At 55.0% G+C, this 23,163-nt stretch overlaps 2 protein-coding genes and 1 long non-coding RNA gene across 7 annotated transcripts in view; 1 reads left to right on the forward strand and 2 right to left on the reverse strand.

Moving 5' to 3' along the window:
- Positions 1-246: 246 nt before the first annotated feature.
- GTF3C5 (general transcription factor IIIC subunit 5) lies at positions 247-7,561 on the forward strand. Its single transcript, XM_036394204.2, has 11 exons — positions 247-396; positions 1,037-1,259; positions 1,493-1,691; positions 2,475-2,670; positions 3,149-3,253; positions 3,697-3,811; positions 4,464-4,544; positions 5,018-5,115; positions 5,780-5,862; positions 6,157-6,299; positions 6,894-7,561. The coding sequence occupies exons 1-11, from the start codon at positions 247-249 to the stop codon at positions 7,049-7,051; spliced, it is 1,551 nt and encodes a 516-aa protein (XP_036250097.1). The 3' UTR covers positions 7,052-7,561.
- A 621-nt stretch (positions 7,562-8,182) lies between these two features.
- LOC129046900 (uncharacterized) lies at positions 8,183-10,272 on the reverse strand. Its single transcript, XR_008508748.1, has 2 exons — positions 10,122-10,272; positions 8,183-8,564 (listed from the first exon to the last, which is right to left on the reverse strand). It is a non-coding gene; the product is annotated as an uncharacterized LOC129046900 (long non-coding RNA).
- A 5,214-nt stretch (positions 10,273-15,486) lies between these two features.
- RALGDS (ral guanine nucleotide dissociation stimulator) overlaps positions 15,487-23,163 on the reverse strand; it is a 56,245-nt gene continuing 48,568 nt past the window's right edge. For 3 of the 5 annotated variants that reach the window (XM_036393922.2, XM_036393920.1, XM_036393918.2), the window contains exons 3-18: positions 22,759-22,952; positions 22,324-22,398; positions 21,984-22,177; positions 21,518-21,639; positions 21,168-21,383; positions 20,945-21,048; positions 20,535-20,619; positions 19,798-19,875; positions 19,625-19,711; positions 19,311-19,343; positions 19,034-19,155; positions 18,806-18,901; positions 18,458-18,659; positions 17,911-18,270; positions 17,684-17,798; positions 15,487-17,512 (exon numbers count right to left, since the gene is read on the reverse strand). In XM_036393922.2, coding sequence (XP_036249815.1) covers positions 17,337-17,512; positions 17,684-17,798; positions 17,911-18,270; positions 18,458-18,659; positions 18,806-18,901; positions 19,034-19,155; positions 19,311-19,343; positions 19,625-19,711; positions 19,798-19,875; positions 20,535-20,619; positions 20,945-21,048; positions 21,168-21,383; positions 21,518-21,639; positions 21,984-22,177; positions 22,324-22,398; positions 22,759-22,952 — 2,259 coding nt within the window. In that variant the 3' untranslated portion in view covers positions 15,487-17,336. The remainder of the gene's footprint in view (positions 17,513-17,683; positions 17,799-17,910; positions 18,271-18,457; positions 18,660-18,805; positions 18,902-19,033; positions 19,156-19,310; positions 19,344-19,624; positions 19,712-19,797; positions 19,876-20,534; positions 20,620-20,944; positions 21,049-21,167; positions 21,384-21,517; positions 21,640-21,983; positions 22,178-22,323; positions 22,399-22,758; positions 22,953-23,163) is intronic. The other 2 variants (XM_036393921.2, XM_036393919.2) reach the window with 2 other exon arrangements.

A 23,163-nucleotide genomic window follows, 5' to 3' on the forward strand; every position in this document is an offset into this window, starting at 1 on the left:
AGCATTTGCTCAGCTCAGGATTGTCCAAGCAGCATCGGGACACAACAACCCACGGGGGAGGTGATTCTGTATTTGTTTACGGTCACAAGTCGGGCTGAGGAGCCCCAGCAGGACAGGACGAGCTCAGGCCGCCCTCAGGCCTCGCCCTCCCCTCAGGCCCGGCCCGGCCGCCCTCGGAACCGTGGTGCGGCGGAACCTTCGTGCCGCGGTGCGCGGGGCGGCGCCGGGAGGGAGCGGCGCGCAGCGATGGCGGCGGCGCGGCAGCGGGGCCCGCGGGGCTCGGCCGTGCTGGAGCTGCCCCGCAAGCCGCGCTTGGTCTGCGTGGAGTACCCGGGGCTCGTCCGGGACGTCGGGGCCATGCTGCGGACGCTGGGAGGAGAGCAGGGGGTGTCGCGGGTGAGGGGGGCCGGGGGGTGTGCGGGCCCGCTGGGCTGAGGGTGAGGGGCGGTGAGACCGGCCCTGGGCAAGGGGATAGGGCGGGAGGAGGCGGGGGGGGCTGGGGCTGGGGAGAGCCTCCGCGTGGGACCCTCTGTGTGAGTCGTTCTAGCCCAGCGTGTCCCCACGCGGGGCCCGTGGGTGGTGTGGGGGTGATGCCCCTTCCCTGCTGTCCCCGAGCAGGGATTCAGGCGGTGTGCAGTAAAATAATGGAATCGTAGAATGGTTTGGGTTGAAAGGTTCCATAAAGTTCATTCAATTCCACCCTCTTGCTGTGGGCAGGGACACCATCCTTTAGACCAGCTTGCTCCTACCTTTCCTTCTAGGGATGGAGCAGCCACAGCTTCTCTGAGCAGCCTGTGCCAGAGACTCCCCACCCTCACAGAGAAGAATTCCTTCCTCATATCCAGGATATAATATTTTTAATTTATTTTTCCTGATACCCAGGATGTGAGTGCGATGTGGGGCAGGGATGATCCCCCTGGGGCTGTGTGAGGGGCACAGCCAGTACCCACAGCAGCGTGTGGGGCTGGGGGCTGGCACAGGAGCACAGGGCTGTGTGGGTGACATGCTGACAGGGGCTGTGCCCCCTTGCTGACAGATCTACGCTGACCCTGCCAAAAGGCTGGAGCTGTATTTCCGTCCCAAGGACCCCTACTGCCACCCCGTGTGTGCCAACCGCTTCCCCACCTCCACCATGCTGCTCAGGGTCACCAGGAGGAGCAAGAAGAAGCAGCAGTTGGACCCCGAGGAACAAATCCAGCCAGAAGTGCAGTTTGAGATGGAGATTCTTGGGATTGTCACCACTGTTTACAAATTTCAAGGTAACCCTTGGGATTGTGTGCAGGTGGCTTAGGGATGGGTGTGTTTGATGGGAAAGAGAAATGTTTCCTCCTAAGCAGCTGAGGACTGGAAGGAAAATCAAGTGTTGTTACAGCCTCCTTGCTGGATAAACCTTTGCATAAACTTGTCAGACTCCTGCTCCTGAAAGTTGAGTGTGAGAGATATTGTTGGATTCACACAAACTTCACATTTTTTTAACTTTTGTTTCTCACAGGAATGTCTGACTTCCAGTACCTGGCAATGCACTCTGGCCCTGATGGCAAACAAACCTCCATGTATGACAAAGTCCTGATGCTCAAACCAGAGAAGGAAGAGTTTTTCAATAAAGATTTACCTCTTTACATCCCACCACCTATTTTCTCACGTCTGGACACTCCTGTGGACTATTTTTATCGCCCAGATATACAGCACAGGTCAGTGCCTTTTCTCATGATACATTTTTCATGTGTTTCACCCTTTTAATTTGCTGCCTTGTGCTGTTTCATCCCTCTTGATTTGGCACAACAGAGGCAAAAAAGCACGAGAAGCTGCATGGCAGTGGCAACCTCAGCAAAATTCCACTTGAGGATTTGCCAGGTGAGGGGAGCTGGGCTTGAGGTGAAGATGATGCCTCTCCCAGCTCACCTCACACATTATGGGATGCAGAACACAGCTCCTGCCTGCTTCCAGAGGGCTGGAGCCAAGGGCAGAGTTTCCAAGGATCGATGCCATGTGTTCCTGTGCTCTCCTGACCTCGAATGGCTTTGCCAGAAGAACAGTCTGGGAGATCTCCCACAAGAAACAGCTTTCATTTTCTCACTGTTGGCCTCCACTGTTTCTTTTTAAAGGAAAAGGAATTTCCAGATGGAGTGGGTACCTGCAGTTCCCTCTTGCTTTGCCCCTGTCCCAGTGAGTAGCTGCAGTAGCTCCAGGAGAACAAATGCAGAGGGTGAAGCCTTTCCAAAACACATTTCATACAGATCATTCCCAAGTGCTGGGGGGTTTTCCTGCCAGCCAGGGCAGAGCTCCTCTGTCAGTGTGCAAACAGATGTAGTTTAGAAGTTTTGGGATTTATTTAAATTTAAATTTTCTTTCTTCAGTGGTGCCACGAGAGTCTTTTAGGGTACCAGTGTGTGTGATCAAGGGAGGTTGAGCCAAAGTTAAACCAACCCATTGCTCACCCTGCTGAGTCCCTTTTGTCTTTCCCTGTTCCTTAGGGAGGGATACAACAATCCCCAGGTGTCTGGTGAGAACCTGATTGGCCTCAGCAGAGCCCGGCGCCCACACAATGCCATCTTTGTCAACTTTGATGATGAGGAAATCCCAACTAAGCCCCTGGATGCTGCTGTACAGAACTGGAAGAAAGTGTGCACCAATCCTGTGGATAAAAAGGTGGAGGAAGAGCTGAGAAAGGTGTGTGCCTTATCCTGGTCTCAGCACTGTCCTGGGGAGGAAAAAGTAGATTTTTTTTCCCCTAGAAATTCTTGGTGATTGTGACTGACTGACCCAAGTGTAAGTAGATGCTGCTGACACTGCTCTGTTCATTTCAGTTCTGCAAGACAAGCTTTGAATCTGTGGCTTAACTCTCATTAAGCCCTATGAGTTCTGACATCACCATCCAACAACTCCTATTGAGGGCCAAAGGCTCTGATATGGACCTGAGTGCACTTGGAAAGCTGCTCTGCCTTTGGGACCCCCTTCCCACTGATGTGTGGCTGTCTGTGTGTCCTTGCAGCTCTTTGGGAACCCCTTCCCACTGATGTGTGGCTGTCTGTGTGTCCTTGCAGCTCTTTGGGGACCCCTTCCCACTGATGTGTGGCTGTCTGTGTGTCCTTGCAGCTCTTTGGGAACCCCTTCCCACTGATGTGTGGCTGTCTGTGTGTCCTTGCAGCTCTTTGAGGTGCGTCCCGTGTGGTCTCGCAATGCAGTCAAAGCCAACATCAGTGTCCATCCAGACAAGCTGAAGGTGCTGCTGCCTTATTTGGCCTATTACATGGTGAGTGGTACTTTTGTGAGCAATTACAATTGTTTGTGTACTCTGAGTTGGACTCACTGAAGAAACACCAACAAGAGATTCTCAGGAGCTCAAAACAACAAAACAGTCATTACTGGGAACTTTAGAAAATCAGAAAAACTTTGGTCACTCCAAGTGACTGTTCACCTGGCAGTGGTAGCCAGAGCTTTTCCACACAAGCACTTGGCTGTGACCTTGCAGGTTGGTTTGTAGAAGCATACAAATATTTGTGCTTTGATTGCCAAGTGTACAAATATATTTCAGTGTATAAATATTAGCATGGCAAGTGAGCAAAGAGCTGGTAAAACCAATATCTTTGGGCAATGAAGGGAAAATATTAGAACTTTCCAAGGACCTTGCTACTGAATGAAGTTGCAACACTGTGGTGCTTTTTTGTAACCATGTTCCCTCATGTGTTTGTGCAGTTAACAGGTCCTTGGAGAAGCTTGTGGGTTAGGTTTGGGTATGACCCCAGGAAACACCCCGAAGCAAAGATTTATCAAGTGCTGGACTTCCGAATTCGCTGTGGAATGAAATATGGTAAAAGAGCCCAACCCACAGAGCTGCTCTCTCTGCTTTCTGGTTAATCCTGGTAGTATTTTTCTTTTTATGTGTTTTTCAAACTCTTTTGCCATATTTCTGCTCTGATGAACATGTCACCTTTTGCACTCCTTGCTTACTGTAGTTCTTTTTAAAACTCCTGTAATACTTTCTTTCATAGGCAATGGCACTTTTCTCATTTGGCACATTCTAAACAATTCCATGTGTTCCACACCCAAGTGGGTGTAGCAGAGCATCCTCCTCCTCACTCAGGGGAGGCACCAAGCAGGAATTCTGGTGCTCACAGAGCAGCTTTTCCTTAAGGACCTCAGCATTTCCTGCAGGATGCTGGTCTCAGACCTTGGATATGGCATTCCCTGTTTTGATTTTGCAAAGGACAAGTTGAGGAAAAGAAGTTTCTGGTGCCATCTACTAAGTCCATGACAGAGCTGGCATCCACTCACTGACATCAGATCACATTTCCAAGTTAAAGGGTTTTGTTGATCTCTTCTCCCCACCCTGCTAAAACCAGCATATCCCAAAGACCAGCCTGCCCTTCCCACACCAGTCCAGCCCTTGTGTTCCTGAGCTGGGGATATTCTGCAGAGTGCTTGCCCTCAGTTCATGATTGGATTTTGGTTTTCACCTCTAGGTTATGCTGCTACTGACATGCCTGTGAAAGCAAAACGCAGCACGTACAACTACAGCCTGCCCATCACTGTCAAGAAACAAGGTATGGCCCAGAAGGGCTGCCTGGCTCTTCTGCTTCTTTGTTTGCTCCATCCCAGTCACAGGTGGTGAAGGGTCTTCCTGTGTTCTAGCTGGGCCAGAACTAGAGCTTGTGTTCTGGTTATAATATTGCTGCTGTTAAGCCAGAGAAAAATCTGCTGGGAAGTGTTGTGAGAGTCTGGCTGAGCCACAATATCTGTTAGCAGGCAGGAGGGGGTTCTGCAAGCCACACTGGGAATTCAGAATTCACTGAGGTGCAGTGAATTCAAAGGAGAGTACAAAAGGTTAAAATTATGAACAAATGGGCTCTGGAAAAAGCTGCCCAAGTCAGCACTTTTCCTGGGACTGTCCGGTAACATCTCTTAAGAATGAACAAAGCACATGCTCTGGTTGGTCTGGTTTTGTTGAATCAACAGAGAGAAGTGACAGTCCATTATGAAAGATGTCCCTCATTAGGACTCTTTGTTTTCCTTTCAGGAAGTCACACAGTCAGTGTCCATGACCTGAAACAGGGGCTGGGTTCAGCTGGTACATCTGGGGCAAAAAAGCCCCCCTCCAGCAGGTATAAGCTGAAGGTAAGCATGACTTTCTATACCAAAATCTTGGTATAGAAATATCCCTATTTCACTGAAATATCTCAGTGAAATAGGGATGATTCCTGGCTTATCAGTCATCAGGGGATCAGCTGTGAGTGATTTGATGTGCTCAGGTTTGCCTGGGAAGCTCCCAGTTGGATATGGCACTATGAACACCACCTGAGTGTATTTTGTTACATGCTGCAGGGTGGGATTGCTGCTTTCCACCCTCATCATAGATGTGAGGAGTATTTTGCTTCATTTGATAAAATTGGAACTTCATGGGCAGCGAAGTGCAAAAAAATCACCATGTCTTTATGAGGTCATGCTGCAAAATCCAACAGGGTGGAATAAATAAATAAATGAGTCTTACTATTCCTTCTTTTTGCTAGAGTGAAGCCCATGATGCACTGCTAGGCAGTGACAGGCTGCAGAAGGGCTGCAGACTGGAGAGGTGAAGTGTGTTCTCTGCACAGCAGTGCTAATGTGACTGTAGGGACATTTTGGGGCTTTCCTCATTCAGCTTTTATCTTCTGCCACATACAGATCTATGCCTTATAACTTGTTTCTCATGGAAGAACCATGTTGTTGAATCAGCCCATTGGAAGTACTTTTATTACAGCATAAAATGCACATGAATCCTTTCCTTCTTTCCTCCTCTTAGGAATCTGTCTACATTTTCCGAGAAGGAGCCTTGCCCCCTTACCGCCAGATGTTCTACCAGCTGTGTGACTTAAATGTGGAAAGGTACTGCACTCTTGACAGCTGAGTCTTACAGACAGATTTCAAAACCTGTTGTTTATACCCTGTCCATTCACCCCTCTCCCCCTGAGCAGGAACATCAGAGGTGTTCAGTTGCTCAATAAAAACAGAAAAGTTTTTTCACACATGAACTTCCTTTCCCATCTGACAATTACCGTGGATAACCAACTGTTCTATTCCAGCTCAGTGAAAGGAAATGGAAGTAAAGCAGTGTGTCTCATTTGAAACTCACACCTGAGTGCAGAAGATTAAGGTTTCCTTCCCTTTTGCTCTCTTTAGCCTGCAGAAGATCATCCATCGGAATGACGGCACTGAGTCGGAATGCACAGAGCGGGACGGGTGGTGCCTTGCCAAGACAAGTGATGACCTCAGGGACAGCATGTCCCTGATGATAAAGCAGATCATCAGATCCACCAGACCTGGTAAGGATGCTCTGAACATGAGGATGTTGTGCTTGGCACTGAGGCAGAAGTGTTCTGCATCCTTTGTGTTCTTTGGGATGTGGCTCATTCCAGTGTGGGAGCTGAGGCTGCTGGCCTGCAGTGGGAATGTGGGCTGGCATTAGGGATGGCTGGGAGTTAAGGTTTTCTATTTCATCTTCCCAGTATCAAAAGCCCTTCAGCTTTTAAATGTCTTTTGCACAGTGATAAACAAGATCTTAATTCTGACTGATGTATCTGTTGGTGGCATTTTACTTTTTATTGATATTATTGATTGACCAAAAAGTGAGAAAATTATTTCTTGATGATGCTGGGCCAAAGCAATAATATCCCAGTGAATTGGGTCAGAATGACACAGGAGAGGAGGTACAGCACTGTAGCTCTGTTGCTGTTCTGCTCTCCTTCCTGGAGTGTGGAGTTGGATTGCTCTGGCCTTGATCAAATTCTGTTAAGATGAGCAATATTAGCTATGCCCCTGAGGCTGCTGCCTTCACAGGTTCTGTGAACTCAATTGCAAATGCCCCCGGGTTGCACTGAGAGAGGCATCACAGTGTCTTTCTTTCTTCCCAATTTAAGCTCTTTTCTCAAATACAACAAGTAGTGAAGATGGCAAAGAGCAGCTGGCATATGAATCTGGAGAGGATGAGGATGATGAAGAGGAGGAGGAAGAGGACTTCAAGCCTTCTGATGGGAGTGAAAATGAAATGGAGACAGAAATTCTGGACTATGTGTGAACTCAGTAAGCAGTGTGGCTGCTGTGGACAGAACTGTCTCTGCTCTTGCTCCTTGAGAGTCAAGGGTTCAGCATCAGGATCTGGGAAGGCAGAGCTTGTACTAAGCTGATGATGTTCTCTGCACTGACTGCTGGAAGGCAGCATTCTGGGTGTTTGGGAGCCACTGCTGCATTTTCAGAATTGCTGGCTGAGAAACCTTCCAGCAAGCTCAACAAACTCCCAAGAGCGAGCCCAGAATCCAAACCAGCTGGAAACACACCAGAACATGGGAGAAGCTGCATTCCCAAATCTCTCCGTGTGTGGGAGTGCACTCTTTCCAGGTTGGTGGCCATGTGGGAAATAAAAGAAGTGCCTGAGGAGATGCTGGGAGAAGAAGCAGTCCAGTGCTCCTGGAGTCCCTAAGGCAGGTTCTGCCCTTCTGCTCGTCCAGAGGGAGTGAAAATACTGAGCCGTGCCTTCAGCACTGAGCCGTGCTGGTCATCTTGGAAATAAAGCCAGCAGGAAAATACACTTTCTGGCAGTGAATAATTCCCTTCCTGGGGTGTAGTGCTTGTTGTCCTCATTACCTGATGCACTTCTCAGGTCTGTTTTGACTTCCCCAGCTAGCAGGTAACAAGGACTGAAGGCAGCTGGCAGAGGGGCAGAGCTTCAGGTGCACAGAAGTTGGCCACTGCCAGCTGCATTGCTCCCACCACAAAGAAAGCCCCAAAAAATTCAAGAGCTACTGGCGTTTTCTAGATCTTGTGCATTCCCCAGTGTGTTCTGAGCACACCTGAACGCCAAGCTTTCTTTTTGAAAAGGAGTAAATGCCTCTTCTCCTCCACTGAGGAGGCCCTTTGGGCTGTTACAGTTGCTTTTAAAGCTGTTACTTGTAACAACAGTGGTAAACCCAACAAATTATAATTACAAGTGCAACAGTTTCAAATCACAGGTTCAAAGGAATGAGGTTTTTTCAAAATTGAGCCCTGGCCCCTCAGCCAAAACAGCCAATTTGTCAAAGTAAAGTTCAACCCCCAGAGTGAACAGAAAGTATGAACTCCCCCATAGTCAAGCCCATCCCTCCTTTCTCCAGGAAGGTGCTGGCATTTTGAGGAAAGAGGACAGGACAAGCCCTGCCTTGGGGCAGAGACGTTTGAGCATCAGTATTTTATTGCAAAGACTAATTACATTGCTGTGTACAAGTCACACCGGGCAGTGTGCTCCTTCATTGAAGTGGTACAAAATACACAGGGTACAGCCAGTCTGGCAGCAGATACTCCTGCTTTGGTTTTGGTTAAATCTGCAAGGTTTTGTGCAGGGAAAGCGCTCAGATGCAGCCCTGCAAGGCAGTGCCACGCCGGGATCTTGGTTGTTTTGTTTTTTTGTTGCAGGTGAGCCACGGAGACAGGAGGGGGAAGATGCTGGAGCCCATCGGCTCTGAAAGCTGCTCCGTGCTGGTGGCGTGGTGGGACTGGGACAGAGCCAGAGGGACAGACGAGATCCCGCTCCCCCATACTGCCCTTGGAGCTCAGTTCTGTTCACAAAGCCCCAGGTTAAGAAACAGTTGAGAAATTACTGACTTTGGCTTCCCCTGGTACCAGGAATGGCTGAAGGTCTCTCCTCAGAGGGGATGCATTGGACCCCTCACGTTCAGGCCCGTTTCTCCTGCACATCCTCCCTCTGGAACACTGCCCTGCAGTGCCCAGCACTTGTGTCTGGCATGGTGGGAGCTGCAGAGGGACCTGGCTTGGAAACCAGTGAGGAGCAGGCAGGAATGTTTGCTGGGCACACACACAGGGGGCTCAGCACCAGCACAAACCAATGCTGCACATAGAGAGGTTTTTCAGAGGGATCTGGCAGCACATTTTCTCAGAGCTGGGCTGTGCGGGGTTTCCTCACGTGCCATCTGGTAGCCACAGCCAGGAGCACGGATGCCTCCATCCTCTCCACTCACAGGCTTTGCTAGACTGAGCCTGATGAGACAGAGGAAGTATTTTTAGTGGGATGAGAGTCCTGCACGAGGCTCTGTGCTGAGCAAGAGCAGGCAGTGATGCAGCAGCTCCATCATCTCCAAAAAATAAACTTTTATCAACCCTCCATGGGAGCAGGCCCCAAGGCATCACAGCCCCGGGCAACATCCCCCACCAGACCCGTCCTGGGGGCTCCTGGGCATCCCTGATTCCATGAGGCTGGAATCAGGGAACCCAGCACTTGGGGCTTTTATTTTTAGCCCAGCAAACTATAAATACAGCCCATGGTAACCCACGGGAATCTGAGCGACTGCTGGGCCCGGGAAAGTGACAGCACCAGGGAAGCCGAGGCTGCCGGAGCTGCAGCACCAGGGCTCCAACAGGCAGAGCTCTGCCCTACTCCAGACACCTGGCCTGGATGGAAACACCTCCAACCACTCATGGATTGGGCTGCACCAGGCATGGGGCTGCTGCAGGGGGGACAGGGGGCTGGCAGGAGGAGTGGGTGCTGCTTGTGCCTGACAGGAAAGGGGAGAGGAGGGGTGGGGAAGGTTCACCGGAGGATTTAGACTTTCTTCTTTGCAAATCTGGCCTCTGACTTCATCCCAGTCTGTTAGCTGAAAATTATCAAAAGATTTTTGTGAGCTTTCTAATTTTGGGATTAATGCTGGTGAATGTCCAGGGTTTAGTGTCTCATTTTGGGTCGAGAAATCTGTCCCAAACACTGAGGGGACTCTGGAGCTGTTTGGGAACAGTTCTTTTTCGAAATTCTTTTGTGTTGGGATCAAAGGGTTGGCATTTGCAGGGGCAAAATAATTCGCTGTCTGTCCTGTATTTATTAAAGCAGCTGTCATATTCCACCCTCCCCGTTAAAAACGCCAACTTGTTTTTAAAATTTTAATAGTTTAATAGTAATAAAAGGGTTATAAAAATAGTCATACAATTAGAGTAATAATAATTTGGACAATTTGAATTAGGACAATATGAGACAACAAACACAAAGAGTTACGGACGTCCGGGTACCTTTTTGTGGCCAGCACGAGCCCGAAAAAGGACCCACGTTAACAGAGGGTTAACCCTTAAAAACAATAACCGTTAAAAACAATACCGCGGAAGGATACATGCGAGGCGCTGCAGTTTTCGCCCGCTGTGGTGCCGTGAATGGACCCGGTGGCGGCGGAAGCGGCGTGCCAGGGCAGAGGGATGGCGGCCGTGGCCGCGCAGCGGCTCGGAACCGGGACCGGGCTGCAACAAAGCGGCGGCGGGGGCGGCGGGGGCGGCGGGGGCGGCGGGGGCGGCGGGGGCGGCGGGGGCGGCGGGGCGGCGGGCGGCGGCGGCGGCGGCGGCGGCGGCGGCGGCGGCGGCGGCGGCGGCGGCGCGCCGTGCAAATAGAACTGCGCATGCGTGCGGCTGATCCCGGAAGCGGCGCTGTGGTTGGATGAGCCGGCGCGGAGTGATATCTCTGGTGCGGGGGGGGGGGGGGGGGGGGGGGGGCGGTTGTAGCAACTGTGCATGCGCGGGTGGTGCCACTAGGGAAGCCGTGATGGCGGCGGGGGGGTGCGGGAGGCGGCGGAGCTGCGGCAACGGGAGACGGGGCTGGGGCAACGGGAGATGGGGCTGCGGCCGCGGCCGGGAACGACGGGACGGCCGCGGTTGCAGGAGGCGGCGGAGCCGCGCCATCCAGCGGCTCTGAAGCGGGAGGCTGCGCTGGGGAAGGCGCGGCTCGGCCCGCCATGCAGCGGCAGCGGCAGGAGCGGCAAAGCGGCCACGGGCGGCGGCGGGGCGGCCTCGTCAGCGGGAGATGATCCCGGGGTGGCGGGAGGAGCGGCGGGGAGGCGGCGGGAGGCTGCCGCGGAGGGGGCACGGCGGGCGGTGGGCCAGTCGGCGGCTGGAGCGTGGCGTGCAGCCGCTGGGAGCTGGGGTGGCGGCTGGCCCGGCGGGCAGGGGCGGCGGCAGGCACGGCGGAGGCAGCAGCCACCGGTGCAGACGCCGCGGCGCCGGCACGGGGTGGCTCGGCGGGCTGGGGCGCCCCGGTCCCAGCACACCCGGTGCCGTGCCGGGACCGGGGGATTGCGCCGAAACGCCGGCAGGGACTTGGTCTGCCGTGGGCGCCTGCGCTGCGGCGGGGGCCGTGGGCAGCTCGGGGTGCGCTGCAGGCGCTTGAACGCCAGGGTGGGGGGGCGGCAGCGCGCACAGGGGCCTCTGGGGACGCAGCACGGCCGCGCCAGGCGCGCTCGGCACCGCAGATCCGGGAGCCGCAGGGAACTGCAAAGACGCAGCAGCAGCGACGGGACTGGGGCCGCCACCGGCGCCGTGTCGGCAAAGGGGGCGAGGGCAACGGGGGGGGGGGGCGGGAGGAGCGGCCGCACTCGCGGGTAGCAGGGAGAAAGCGGCCGCTCGGCAGGGGCGGCAGGGGGCGGGGCCGCGGTGACGCCGGTCGGCGGCTCGAAGGGGCGGGGTTAAGGGGCGGGGCCGCGAGCTTGGCGAAACCGGGGGCGGGAACCACGGCAGCCGGGACAGCAGGGACCAACGGGATGGGTGGGGCAACTGCTGCGGGCATCCCCCTTGCGGCAAAGAGCTCAACCAGCACCCTGAGAGCTGGGACCGGCTCCACGGCAGCCAAATCCCGGCGGGAGATACTAATAAAGAGTCTAATTCTCACTGTGTCCCAAGAGTCGTAAAACCTGCCGTAAAGCGCGACTGTCGTAAAAGGTGCTGTAAAGCAACACTCTCGCAAAAGGTGCCGTAAAGCAACACTGTCGTAAAAGGTACCGTAAAGCGCGACTGTCGTAAAGGGCGCCGTAAAGCGCGACTGTCGTAAAGGGTGCCGTAAAGCGCGACTGTCGTAAAAGGGGCCGTAAAGCGCGACTGTCGTAAAAGGTGCCGTAAAGCGCGACTGTCGTAAAACTGCCGTAAAGCAACACTGTCGCAAAAGGTGCCGTAAACCGCGACTGTCGTAAAAGGTGCCGTAAAGCGCGACTGTCGTAAAAGGTGCCGTAAAGCGCGACTGTCGTAAAAGGGGCCGTAAAGCGCGACTGTCGTAAAAGGTGCCGTAAAGCGCGACTGTCGCAAAAGGTGCCGTAAAGCGCGACTGTCGTAAAAGGGGCCGTAAAGTGCGACTGTCGTAAAAGGTGCCGTAAAGCAACACTGTCGCAAAAGGTGCCGTAAAGCGCGACTGTCGTAAAAGGGGCCGTAAAGCGCGACTGTCGTAAAAGGGGCCGTAAAGCGCGACTGTCGTAAAAGGTGCCGTAAAGCAACACTGTCGCAAAAGGTGCCGTAAAGCGCGACTGTCGTAAAAGGTGCCGTAAAGCAGAACTGCCGTAAAGCGCGACTGTCGTAAAAGGTGCCGTAAAGCGCGACTGTCGCAAAAGGGGCCGTAAACCGCGACTGTCGTAAAAGGTGCCGTAAAGCGCGACTGTCGTAAAAGGGGCCGTAAAGCAACACTGTCGCAAAAGGTGCCGTAAAGCGCGACTGTCGTAAAAGGTGCCGTAAAGCGCGACTGTCGTAAAAGGGGCCGTAAAGCGCGACTGTCGTAAAAGGTGCCGTAAAGCGCGACTGTCGTAAAAGGTGCCGTAAAGCAGAACTGCCGTAAAGCGCGACTGTCGTAAAAGGGGCCGTAAAGCAACACTGTCGCAAAACTGCCGTAAAGCGCGACTGTCGTAAAAGGTGCCGTAAAGCAGAACTGCCGTAAAGCGCGACTGTCGTAAAAGGTGCCGTAAAGCGCGACTGTCGCAAAAGGGGCCGTAAACCGCGACTGTCGTAAAAGGTGCCGTAAAGCGCGACTGTCGTAAAAGGGGCCGTAAAGCAACACTGTCGCAAAAGGTGCCGTAAAGCGCGACTGTCGTAAAAGGTGCCGTAAAGCGCGACTGTCGTAAAAGGGGCCGTAAAGCGCGACTGTCGTAAAAGGTGCCGTAAAGCGCGACTGTCGTAAAAGGTGCCGTAAAGCAGAACTGCCGTAAAGCGCGACTGTCGTAAAAGGTGCCGTAAAGCGCGACTGTCGTAAAAGGGGCCGTAAAGCGCGACTGTCGTAAAAGGTGCCGTAAAGCGCGACTGTCGTAAAAGGTGCCGTAAAGCAGAACTGCCGTAAAGCGCGACTGTCGTAAAAGGTGCCGTAAAGCGCGACTGTCGCAAAAGGGGCCGTAAACCGCGACTGTCGTAAAAGGGGCCGTAAAGCGCGACTGTCGTAAAAGGGGCCGTAAAGCGCGACTGTCGTAAAAGGTGCCGTAAAGCAACACTGTCGCAAAAGGTGCCGTAAAGCGCGACTGTCGTAAAAGGTGCCGTAAAGCAGAACTGCCGTAAAGCGCGACTGTCGTAAAAGGTGCCGTAAAGCGCGACTGTCGTAAAAGGGGCCGTAAAGCAACACTGTCGCAAAAGGTGCCGTAAAGCGCGACTGTCGTAAAAGGTGCCGTAAAGCGCGACTGTCGTAAAAGGGGCCGTAAAGCGCGACTGTCGCAAAAGGTGCCGTAAAGCGCGACTGTCGTAAAACTGCCGTAAAGCAACACTGTCGCAAAAGGTGCCGTAAAGCGCGACTGTCGTAAAAGGTGCCGTAAAGCAGAACTGCCGTAAAGCGCGACTGTCGTAAAAGGTGCCGTAAAGCGCGACTGTCGTAAAAGGTGCCGTAAAGCGCGACTGTCGTAAAACTGCCGTAAAGCGCGACTGTCGTAAAAGGTGCCGTAAAGCGCGACTGTCGCAAAAGGTGCCGTAAAGCGCGACTGTCGTAAAAGGTGCCGTAAAGTGCGACTGTCGTAAAAGGTGCCGTAAAGCGCGACTGTCGTAAAACCTGTCGTAAATCGCGACGGTCGTAAAACGTGCCGTAAAGCAACACTGTCGCAAAACTGCCGTAAAGCGCGACTGTCGTAAAAGGTGCCGTAAAGCAAAAGTGACGTAAAGGGTGTCGTAAAGCGCGACTGTCTTAAAAGGTGCCATATAGCAGCATTGTTGTGAAGAGATATTTGGGACACAGTGAGAATTAGACTCTTTATTAGTATCTCCCGCCGGGATTTGGCTGCCGTGGAGCCGGTCCCAGCTCTCAGGGCGCTGGTTGAGCTCTTTGCCGCAAGGGGGATGCCCGCAGCAGTTGCCCCACCCATCCCGTTGGTCCCTGCTGTCCCGGCTGCCGTGGTTCCCGCCCCCGGTTTCGCCAAGCTCGCGGCCCCGCCCCTTAACCCCGCCCCTTCGAGCCGCCGACCGGCGTCACCGCGGCCCCGCCCCCTGCCGCCCCTGCCGAGCGGCCGCTTTCTCCCTGCTCCCCGCGTGTGCGGCCGCTCCTCCCGCCCCCCCCCCCCCCCCCCCCCCCCGTTGCCCTCGCCCCCTTTGCCAACACGGCGCCGGTGGCGGCCCCAGTCCCGTCGCTGCTGCTGCGTCTTTGCAGTTCCCTGCGGCTCCCGGATCTGCGGTGCCGAGCGCGCCTGGCGCGGCCGTGCTGCGTCCCCAGCGCCCCCTGTGCGCGTTGCCGCCCCCCCACCCTGATGTTCAAGCGCCTGCAGCGCACCCTGAGCTGCCCACGGCCCCCGCCGCAGCGCAGGCGCCCATGGCAGACCAAGTCCTTGCCTCAAAGCAACTGGCTCAACAAACTCCCAAGAGCGAGCCCAGAATCCAAACCAGCTGGAAACACACCAGAACATGGGAGAAGCTGCATTCCCAAATCTCTCCGTGTGTGGGAGTGCACTCTTTCCAGGTTGGTGGCCATGTGGGAAATAAAAGAAGTGCCTGAGGAGATGCTGGGAGAAGAAGCAGTCCAGTGCTCCTGGAGTCCCTAAGGCAGGTTCTGCCCTTCTGCTTGTCCAGAGGGAGTGAAAATACTGAGCCATGCCTTCAGCACTGAGCCGTGCTGGTCATCTTGGAAATAAAGCCAGCAGGAAAATACACTTTCTGGCAGTGAATAATTCCCTTCCTGGGGTGTAGTGCTTGTAGTCCTCATTACCTGATGCACTTCTCAGGTCTGTTTTGACTTCCCCAGCTAGCAGGTAACAAGGACTGAAGGCAGCTGGCAGAGGGGCAGAGCTTCAGGTGCACAGAAGTTGGCCACTGCCAGCTACATTGCTCCCACCAAAAGAAAGCCCCAAAAAATTCAAGAGCTACTGGCGTTTTCTAGATCTTGTGCATTCCCCAGTGTGTTCTGAGCACACCTGAACACCAAGCTTTCTTTTTTAAAAGGAGTTAAGACCTCCTCTCCTCCACTGAGGAGGCCCTTTGGGCTGTTACAGTTGCTTTTAAAGCTGTTACTTGTAACAACAGTGGTAAACCCAACAAATTATAATTACAAGTGCAACAGTTTCAAATCACAGGTTCAAAGGAATGAGGTTTTTTCAAAATTGAGCCCTGGCCCCTCAGCCAAAACGCCAATTTGTCAAAGTAAAGTTCAACCCCCAGAGTGAACAGAAAGTATGAACTCCCCCACAGTCAGGCCCATCCCTCCTTTCTCCAGGAAGGTGCTGGCATTTTGAGGAAGGAGGACAGGACAAGCCCTGCCTTGGGGCAGAGACATTTGAGCATCAGTATTTTATTGCAAAGACTAATTACATTGCTGTGTACAAGTCACACCGGGCAGTGTGCTCCTTCATTGAAGTGGTACAAAATACACAGGGTACAGCCAGTCCCCCCGGTGGCACCAGCGGGAGGGGAGGGGACAGTCCCAGGGTGGGCAGGCACGGAGCAGAGGGAACACCCTCCCAGGGGTGCTGGTGCCCAGGGGCAGGGGCTTTGGGCAGGGGGGAGGCAGGAGGCTGCCCCTGCGTCAGGGAACCAGGAGCTCCCATCATCTGCATCATGGGCAGCGCTGCCTGAGGGGCCGCGGGGCTGGAGGAGCTCTGTGCCAGCCACTCTCACACCCAAGCAGCCTCTTCCTCACCAGCCCCAGCCCCTGGACTGTGGTCCCTGTCCTGGAGCAGGGAAAGGCACCACAACCACCTGGGAATACTGGCGGATGGGAAACGGAAAAGATCTGCTGGAATGACGCGCTTAAAAAACAGAGATGGAGGCAGGAGCAACAAAAGGTCCCCCTTTGGTTAGTGTTTCCTACAATGATTAAAATAAGCATCTCTGCCCCTGCTCGAGCAATTAGTGGTAGAGAATTTGGGAGGGGGGGGGCTGGCAGGGTCTGCACCCCATGAGCACAGCAGAGCAATGCTGCTGCTGCTGCTGCTGCCAGCATCCCTCCCAGCAGCCTTAAATACCAGGGGGGCACAGGACAGGGACTGGGCTGCAGGGCAGGGGGAGGCTGGATTAGTAAAATGTACAAGTTTACCTCTTCTATTTACAACCAATAAATACTGAAAAAAAAATCAGTAAACTTTTTTGTTTTATACAAAAAAAAAAGTCTCATTGCTGCTTCTCCCATGGTCAGTGTTTGAAAAAGTCCGGTTAAAGCCCAAGGTGAGTGGCACTTTCTGTGGGTCAGGCAGTGGCAGCTGGGGCACCTGGAGCACCTGAGCTCTCTGGCCCCTCTGTGCCCACACAGATCCGAAGTCTCTATTTACACAGCTTCAGACAGAACTTTGCTCTCCTCCTCCTCAGGCTGGCAGCGCTGGGGGCATGGCCCAAAGCTCCCCCTTGGCAGAAGAGACACTGGCATTTGATCTTTGGTGCAAGTTTGAACTGGCCCAGTCCAGCTGGAGGATGTGCTGGATCGGGAGAGGAGCGAGACCACTCAGGCTTCCAGCTGGGGAGAGCATGAGGCACCCACTCCATCATGGCACAGCCACAGGCTCCTCCACAGGGGCTCAGCGCTGGTGCAGGGCTGCATCCTTCCAGCTCATCTCCCAGCCCAGGGCATCCGTGGCTTCTCCCAAGGGAAGGACAAGGACAGGCAGAGCTGAGCGGTGGTGGAAACGCCAGTGATCCCAGGGAGGACAGACGTGGAGGTAACACTGGGAAAGCTGGGAAGGAGGCTTGGCAGCCCCTTCCGGGGTGATGGTGGCTCCTGCTCTGCTTTGTCACACAGCCCCTCTGCAAGTCACTGCTCCTCGGCTCGCTCAGACACAAGGCACCTACGGCAGAGGCGGGCTCCAGCTCTGGGCTGGCCGGGCTGGCCGAGTGTCGCACCGTGGAAGTTTAAAAAAACAAAACAAAACAAAAAAATAGACAAATCCCCCCCACTGCTGCCTTCCTGTGTAGAAAAAAAGACCTGATTGGAACGGGGGCTTGTGCAGAGAGAGGCAGAGGCCGACACCAGTTGCCCAACTCTCAGCTCTGGGTGCGGAAGGAGGTGCACGGCTGTCGCCCGTGGGTGAGGGTCACTCCTCTGCCCTGCAGGGTGGCACAAGGAGTGGCCACAGCCAAGCCCGGAGCAGCTGCCCCCAAGGCCCCGTCGGTGATGGGTGGCAGTGGGGCTGAGGCTAGAAGATGCCCTTGGCGATCTTCAGGCCTTTCTGCTTCATCCTGGGCAGGGTGGAGCTGGAGCCGTGCTTGATCTTCACCCCCTTGGAGAAACCCCGCTTCTTGAGCACAAAGTCATAGTTGGCAGCGGAGTTCATGGCGTAGAAGACGTTGGCATTGTCGGGGATCTTCAGCTCTGGAAGTGAACAAGGATGAGCGTCAGTCAGGTGCCCTTTCCTTGAAAAGGGACCAGAGTGGGGCTAAGGTTTGTCCCCAGGTGCTAGGATGCCTCTTGCTGTCACCTCTCATCCCAGCTCCAGCCTGGCGCTGCCCAGGAAAGCCCCTGCACCCCAGCACACACACACACCTCTCTCCTCCGAGATGATCTGGACAAGCTCATAGTCTTCAGGCCGGTCCCCATCCAGGTTGTGTTTGGCCATGGCCTTGCGAATAACCACGGGGGTCTTGTCCTGGCTTGTCACCTGTGAGCACAGAGTGCTGTGAGCTCAGAACACTGCTAAAGCCTCCCAAAATGCGCCATGCCCATATCCAACCAGCACAAGCCACCCACGCCTCCCTGGGGATGTTACTAACCAGGATGCTCTTGTACATGTTGCCGTTGTCCACAGCCAGGCTGACTCGGATGATGCAACAGTCGTCGACCTGCTGGTTGTAGAGGGGCAGCGAGAGTGAGGAGTAGCTGGAGATGCCGGAGACCGAGCGCTTGTGAGTGCGGGAGGCCGTCACCGGCGTGGAGGAGACGGAAGAGGAGGAGGCACTGCTGGAGCCTGAGCCGATGCCTGACGTGTCCAGGGAAGAGAGGGAGGTGGATTCCCAGAACTGGAGGGCAGGGAGGAGAGGGGATGCGGAGGACACAGTGGGTTTAGCTTCTCCATCGGCCACAGACGGGGCGTACCAGCGCTGGGGGAGGGAGGCCAGAGGGATCTCACTGACCTGTGACAACGGGGGACCGACACAGCTACAGCCACTGGAGGCACCAGAGCCTTGCCGTGCTGCCAGAGCAGCCCCCGGGCCCCCCGCCTGCTCCCCCCAGCCCCAACACCAGGGCAGAGGTGGGACAGTCCCCACACCATGGCCGCAGCGGCCCTGGGACCCCTGGACCCTGCAAGCTGCCACGTACCTTCTTCTCCTGGCAGTCAGGGGACTCAGGGATGAAGCTAATGTTGATCTCCTCCACGTCAGAGCTGCTGGAGCCAGCAGAGGTGACACTCACTGAGTCAGTGGCGTCCCCACTGCACAGGTACTGCCCACACTTGAGCTGGTCGAAGGATTTCGAGTGGGAGCTGCCGCTGGCACAGGGCTCTGTGCTTGGTGGCTGCCGGCTGCCAGGAGAGAGGTGGGGCAGGTGAGAAGGGGGCAGGGTGAGGGTGCATTTGGCTGGCAGGACAGCAGCCATGCCTGCCTGGTCCCCTGCAATGTCCAGCCAGAGATGCCCCACGCTGGCCCCCACCTCCCACCGGGGACTCACTCGCTCCATCTCTTGATGATGCCCGTGTTTTTCTTGGCCTTCAACGTGTTGCTGGCTGACTCTGACAGTGGCTCAATCTCACACGACAGGCCATAGCTGAGAAGGGAGAGAGGAGGGTTTGAGATCCCTGTGCTGCCACCAAGTGTGAGGGAGGCAGAGCAGAGAAGGGAGCAGGGGGCAGCTGCTGCTGTCAGAGGAAATGAGTGGTGGGACCTCCCTCTCACTCACCTCTCAGCCTCGCTGAGTCGCTCCAGGCTGTGGAACCACTCCACAAACTGATCCTCCTGTGTGAAGCTGTAGTTGTTGCAGGCTGACTGGAGCAGCTTGATCTGTGCAATGACTTCAAACTCCTGCAGCAAATGGAAGCCATGAGACCAGAATGCCCTCCCCCAAAAGTGAAGGACACAAAGGAAAAAAGGAGAGGGATCAAGCCCAAAGTGACTGGCACAGCCTGGGATTGCAGCAGGCCAGCCCTGCTGTGCAGCTGCCAGGGCAAAGCTCTCACCTTCCTTCTCTTCTCAAAGTTGATCAGCCCACCCTGGAAAAGAAAGAGATGAAGGTCAGGATGGAGCAGGCAGAAGAATATTGCTCCCTCCCCCATCTATCTCTGTCTTGCTGCCACTGCAGTGTGAGTAACCCTGCTGAGAAAAAGTAGCCCATTTCCTTGGGAGAGAGGTGGATGGGCAGAGTTGGATATGGGGTGTGGGATACAGGATGTGCAGTGTGGGATACAGGATGTAGGGTGGGATACAGGACACAGCCTTCCTTTTATCAGCCCAGGCTCTGGGAGGAAAGGGAGGACAGGGAGGAGGTACATACATCCAGGAAATCCTTCATGGCTGTGTCCAGCATCACCAGGTCTGTCAGGAAGGTGCCAAGGTAGGGAATGGTGCCCTGCATCACACCCTGTGGGGACAGAGGGGTCAGCAGAGCTGGGAGCAGCCTGGGCAGCAGCCTGGGGAGGGGCACAGGGACAGCCCTGCCGCACTCACCATCTCTCGCTGCTGCTGCTGCCGCTTCTGAGCCCTCTTTGGGTTGATCTCCAAGGTGGCAAATTTGGATGTGCCCTCCTGGATGGTGGAGAGAGGAGGGATCAGCACAGGTGGGAAATGGCACTAATACCTATTAGCTAAAATTCACACCCATTTTCATTTATGTAACTTTCATTGTAGGAAAGAGGAGGGAATCAAAGCTTTTTCATGGCTCACAGAGAGGAAAGCCTTGGTGGATAGGAACTGCTGCTCTCATTTCTGTATAAATGCCTCCCTAACGGGACATTTTGTTCCCTTTTGCATTTTGTTTCCTCTCAGTCCCTAAACCAGAGCTAGGCTGGGATCTGTGGAGAAGCTCCATGGAATAAGGGCATTTTTGCTGCACCCTTTCACCAACTCCACCACCCCACCTGGAATCAAGAGGACTTTGCACTGGACTGTTAACATGCAGCTGCCTCTGGGGACAAGCTGTCACCTGGTGTTCTGGATCCCATCCCAGTGCTTATCTGTTCCCTGAATTGATTTGCCAGCTCCAACTAGTAAGTTTTGGGCAGAGAAACAGAAATTCTAGCCTTGGTCTGAAACCCCTGCCTGCTCCCCAGACTCAGCACGCCCTGCCTGCACCCATGCCTGGGACTCCAGCAGCTCTGCCAGGGCCTTATCCCTGTGGCTGGAACACCATGGAAAGCTGAGCTGCCTGTCAGGAACAGGGCAATGAGGGTCCTCCTTCCCCCTACCTTGATGAGAAGCTCCCGGCTCAGCGAGTGGTTGTTCTCGTCGGAGAAGATCTCAGAGAGCTCATGGAATGTGCGGAAGCTCTCCCTGCACAGGGGGACAAGGGGAAAAGTCAGCAATTCTGCCATGGTGGGGTTTCCTCCTTGGGCTCTCTTCTGCTCACCCCAATGACCCCAGTCATGCTCAGCTCCAGCTGGGCCTTGCTGTTTGGGAGGCATTCCAAGGTGTTTCACATGGAAGGGTGAGGTGCTTTTATTTCCTCACCTTCCTTAGGTCCCTGACACCTTACACTGGCCCCTGGGTTTTGGGCACACTCCAGGAGGCAATGCTGGAGCTCTGGTGATCCCATGGACACATCCAAGTGCCACAGCATATTATTCCCCTTGGAAGCAGCCCTGCAGGAGCTCCTTACCTCAGGACCTCATCCCAGGTTTTCTTGAGCCGGTGCACAGCGTTGCACTGCAGGGCTGAGAGGATGGCTCTGAGGGAGGAGAAGTTCTTCAGGATCCGGCACTCCTGAGGGCAGACAACGACATAACAGGATTGGGGTTAAAAAAAGCTGGAGGATCTGCTGGTATTCCAGCAGGACAAAAGCTCATCCCTTCTGGGTGGAGGTGGGAGGGGAGCTGTCCTACCCGAGCCACTTCGATCCACCGCTCCACCACCTTGGCCCTCTGCTGTGGCTTCAGGGACCTGTCCCCAAGACAAGTGGCAATGACACAGTTGGCCACACTGTTGAACTGGGAGACTGTGGCACGGATGGTGGGGGCCAGGTGCTCTTTGCCCTTCTTGTCCCTCTGGGACCAGATGCAGCCCAGGCAGTGGTAAGGCACCACTTTCTTGAACAGCTCCTGGAAGTTAAAGGGATGGAGAAGGGCTCCTTGGTGTTCTCTGAGGAGAGAACAGGCAAGAAGGAAAAAGGGATGGGAAGAGCCAGGCCCTGTGCCCAGAGCACCACTGAGCCAGCTGGTGGGTGACTACTCACAGCATCCATCAGTGTGAACTGTTCTGCCACCATCTCTGGGGAGAAGGAGAGGAAATCTGGCTTCCCATCACTGACCCCGTTCTCTTCCACCAGCTGGAAGGTGCAGCTGCTGTGGTCCACAGCTACAGGAGACAAGGGTGAGGCTGAGCCCTGCAGTGCCCACACCAACTCCCTGCAGACACACTCATCCCATCCAGCTTTGCACCTCCAGCAACAAGGCTCAGATAAAAGGATAGTCATTTTAAACCTGAGTGCAAGTGTCTACAGAGGATTAAAGGCAGATTAGCTAATCCACTTAGAAATCCCACTCCTGCTGCAGTTGGATTGGCTTCCCAGTGAACCCCCATGTAGAGTTCACAGGTGTTCATCCATGTGGCTCAAGTTTTGGAGGCCCTTAATGCCAACCAGCAGCATTCCCTCCACCTGCAGCCCCAAATGAGCCCTGCAAGCCAGGGGAGGACCCCACCTTCTGCCTCGGCCTCGCTCTGCTCCTGCTGCTGGAACTGGGCCAGCAGGATGCGGGCTCGGCGCTCCAGGTCGGAGCCGGGGATGTTGTGGCGCACGTAGGAGATGAGCTGCTTCAGGCAGGCAAAGTCGGGGGGCTTGCGGAAATCCTCCGAGTACTGGTCCAGCCAGGCCCCCAGGATGGAGGAGATGGTGCTGCAGGAAGGGGGAAAACACAGGCAAAGGGAATCAGGTGGCAGGAGAAACCTGTGTGCACGTCCACAAGCCCGGGAGCAGCGCTGGGATGACAGATCCCTCCCAAAGAGCTGCCAGCAGAGCCACCAGAGCACAGGCAGACTTACTTCTTCAGCTCCATCCTCTCGTCCACAGTGTGCCTGGCATGGTCCCCATTCGCCTGCACGTGGAGTTTGCCATACCTGGGGGGGCAGAGGGGAGGCAGTGAGCACCCTGCACTCTGCTGCCTCTCAGAGCAGCCTCTTCTCCCTCCACATCACCCCCAGCTCTGCCACGGGCTCAGGATGAACCTGCTGGGCAGTGTCCTGCTCTCCTCCCTCTGCCACCACCTCCCCATTACAGGAAGGGAAGCAGCCAGCACTGGCCACCTCACTGGAAGAGCTCCAGCTTTCCGGGAAGTTGTGTCCTCCCTGCCCTGTCCCAAAACCCTCACGCTGACAGAGCTGGGAGAAGCCACCAAACCCCCAAAGCATCGCAGCAGAAGATGCTGGGGCTTTTCTGGCCACCCCCAGCTGTGTTTTTAGGGCTCAGGGCAGCCTCACCTGTTCAACAGCAGGTCCAGCACTTGCTTGGTGGTGGCGAAGGCCCGGTAGGTGCACAGGAAGATGGTGACATAGGTGGAGTCATTGCCCTTGAAGGCTGAGACCAGGTACTCCACCAGCTTCTCCAAGGTCCCGGCTTTTATCGTCCGCACCTTGCACGTCTCGTAGAGGTTTAAGGCTGACTCATTCTCAAACTGCCAGGACAGGAGCAGAGGTCAGTGGGCTGGGTGAGGACAGGCACCATCAAGTGCAAAGTGTTCCCAGCAGCTTCACAAGGTCAGGTCTAGGCTGGGATCCCCACAGGGATCTTCCTCTCCTGGGAAAGGAAGGCTGAGTCTCCTCAGACTGCAAACGCCAGCAACCCAGCTGAGAGGACCTGAGCACTTGGGAAACCCCAGGAAAGGC

The sequence above is a fragment of the Molothrus ater genome, chromosome 20, assembly GCF_012460135.2.
Source record: "Molothrus ater isolate BHLD 08-10-18 breed brown headed cowbird chromosome 20, BPBGC_Mater_1.1, whole genome shotgun sequence".
NCBI classification, from domain to species: domain Eukaryota; kingdom Metazoa; phylum Chordata; class Aves; order Passeriformes; family Icteridae; genus Molothrus; species Molothrus ater.

Excerpts from the sequence above, each read along its gene's own strand:
- GTF3C5 (XM_036394204.2), top strand. The coding sequence starts at position 247 with ATGGCGGCGGCGCGGCAGCGGGGCCCGCGGGGCTCGGCCGTGCTGGAG. Across the intron at positions 1,260-1,492 it reads CACTGTTTACAAATTTCAAG|GAATGTCTGACTTCCAGTAC; the intron begins GTAACCCTTGGG and ends TGTTTCTCACAG. Across the intron at positions 2,671-3,148 it reads TGGAGGAAGAGCTGAGAAAG|CTCTTTGAGGTGCGTCCCGT; the intron begins GTGTGTGCCTTA and ends GTGTCCTTGCAG.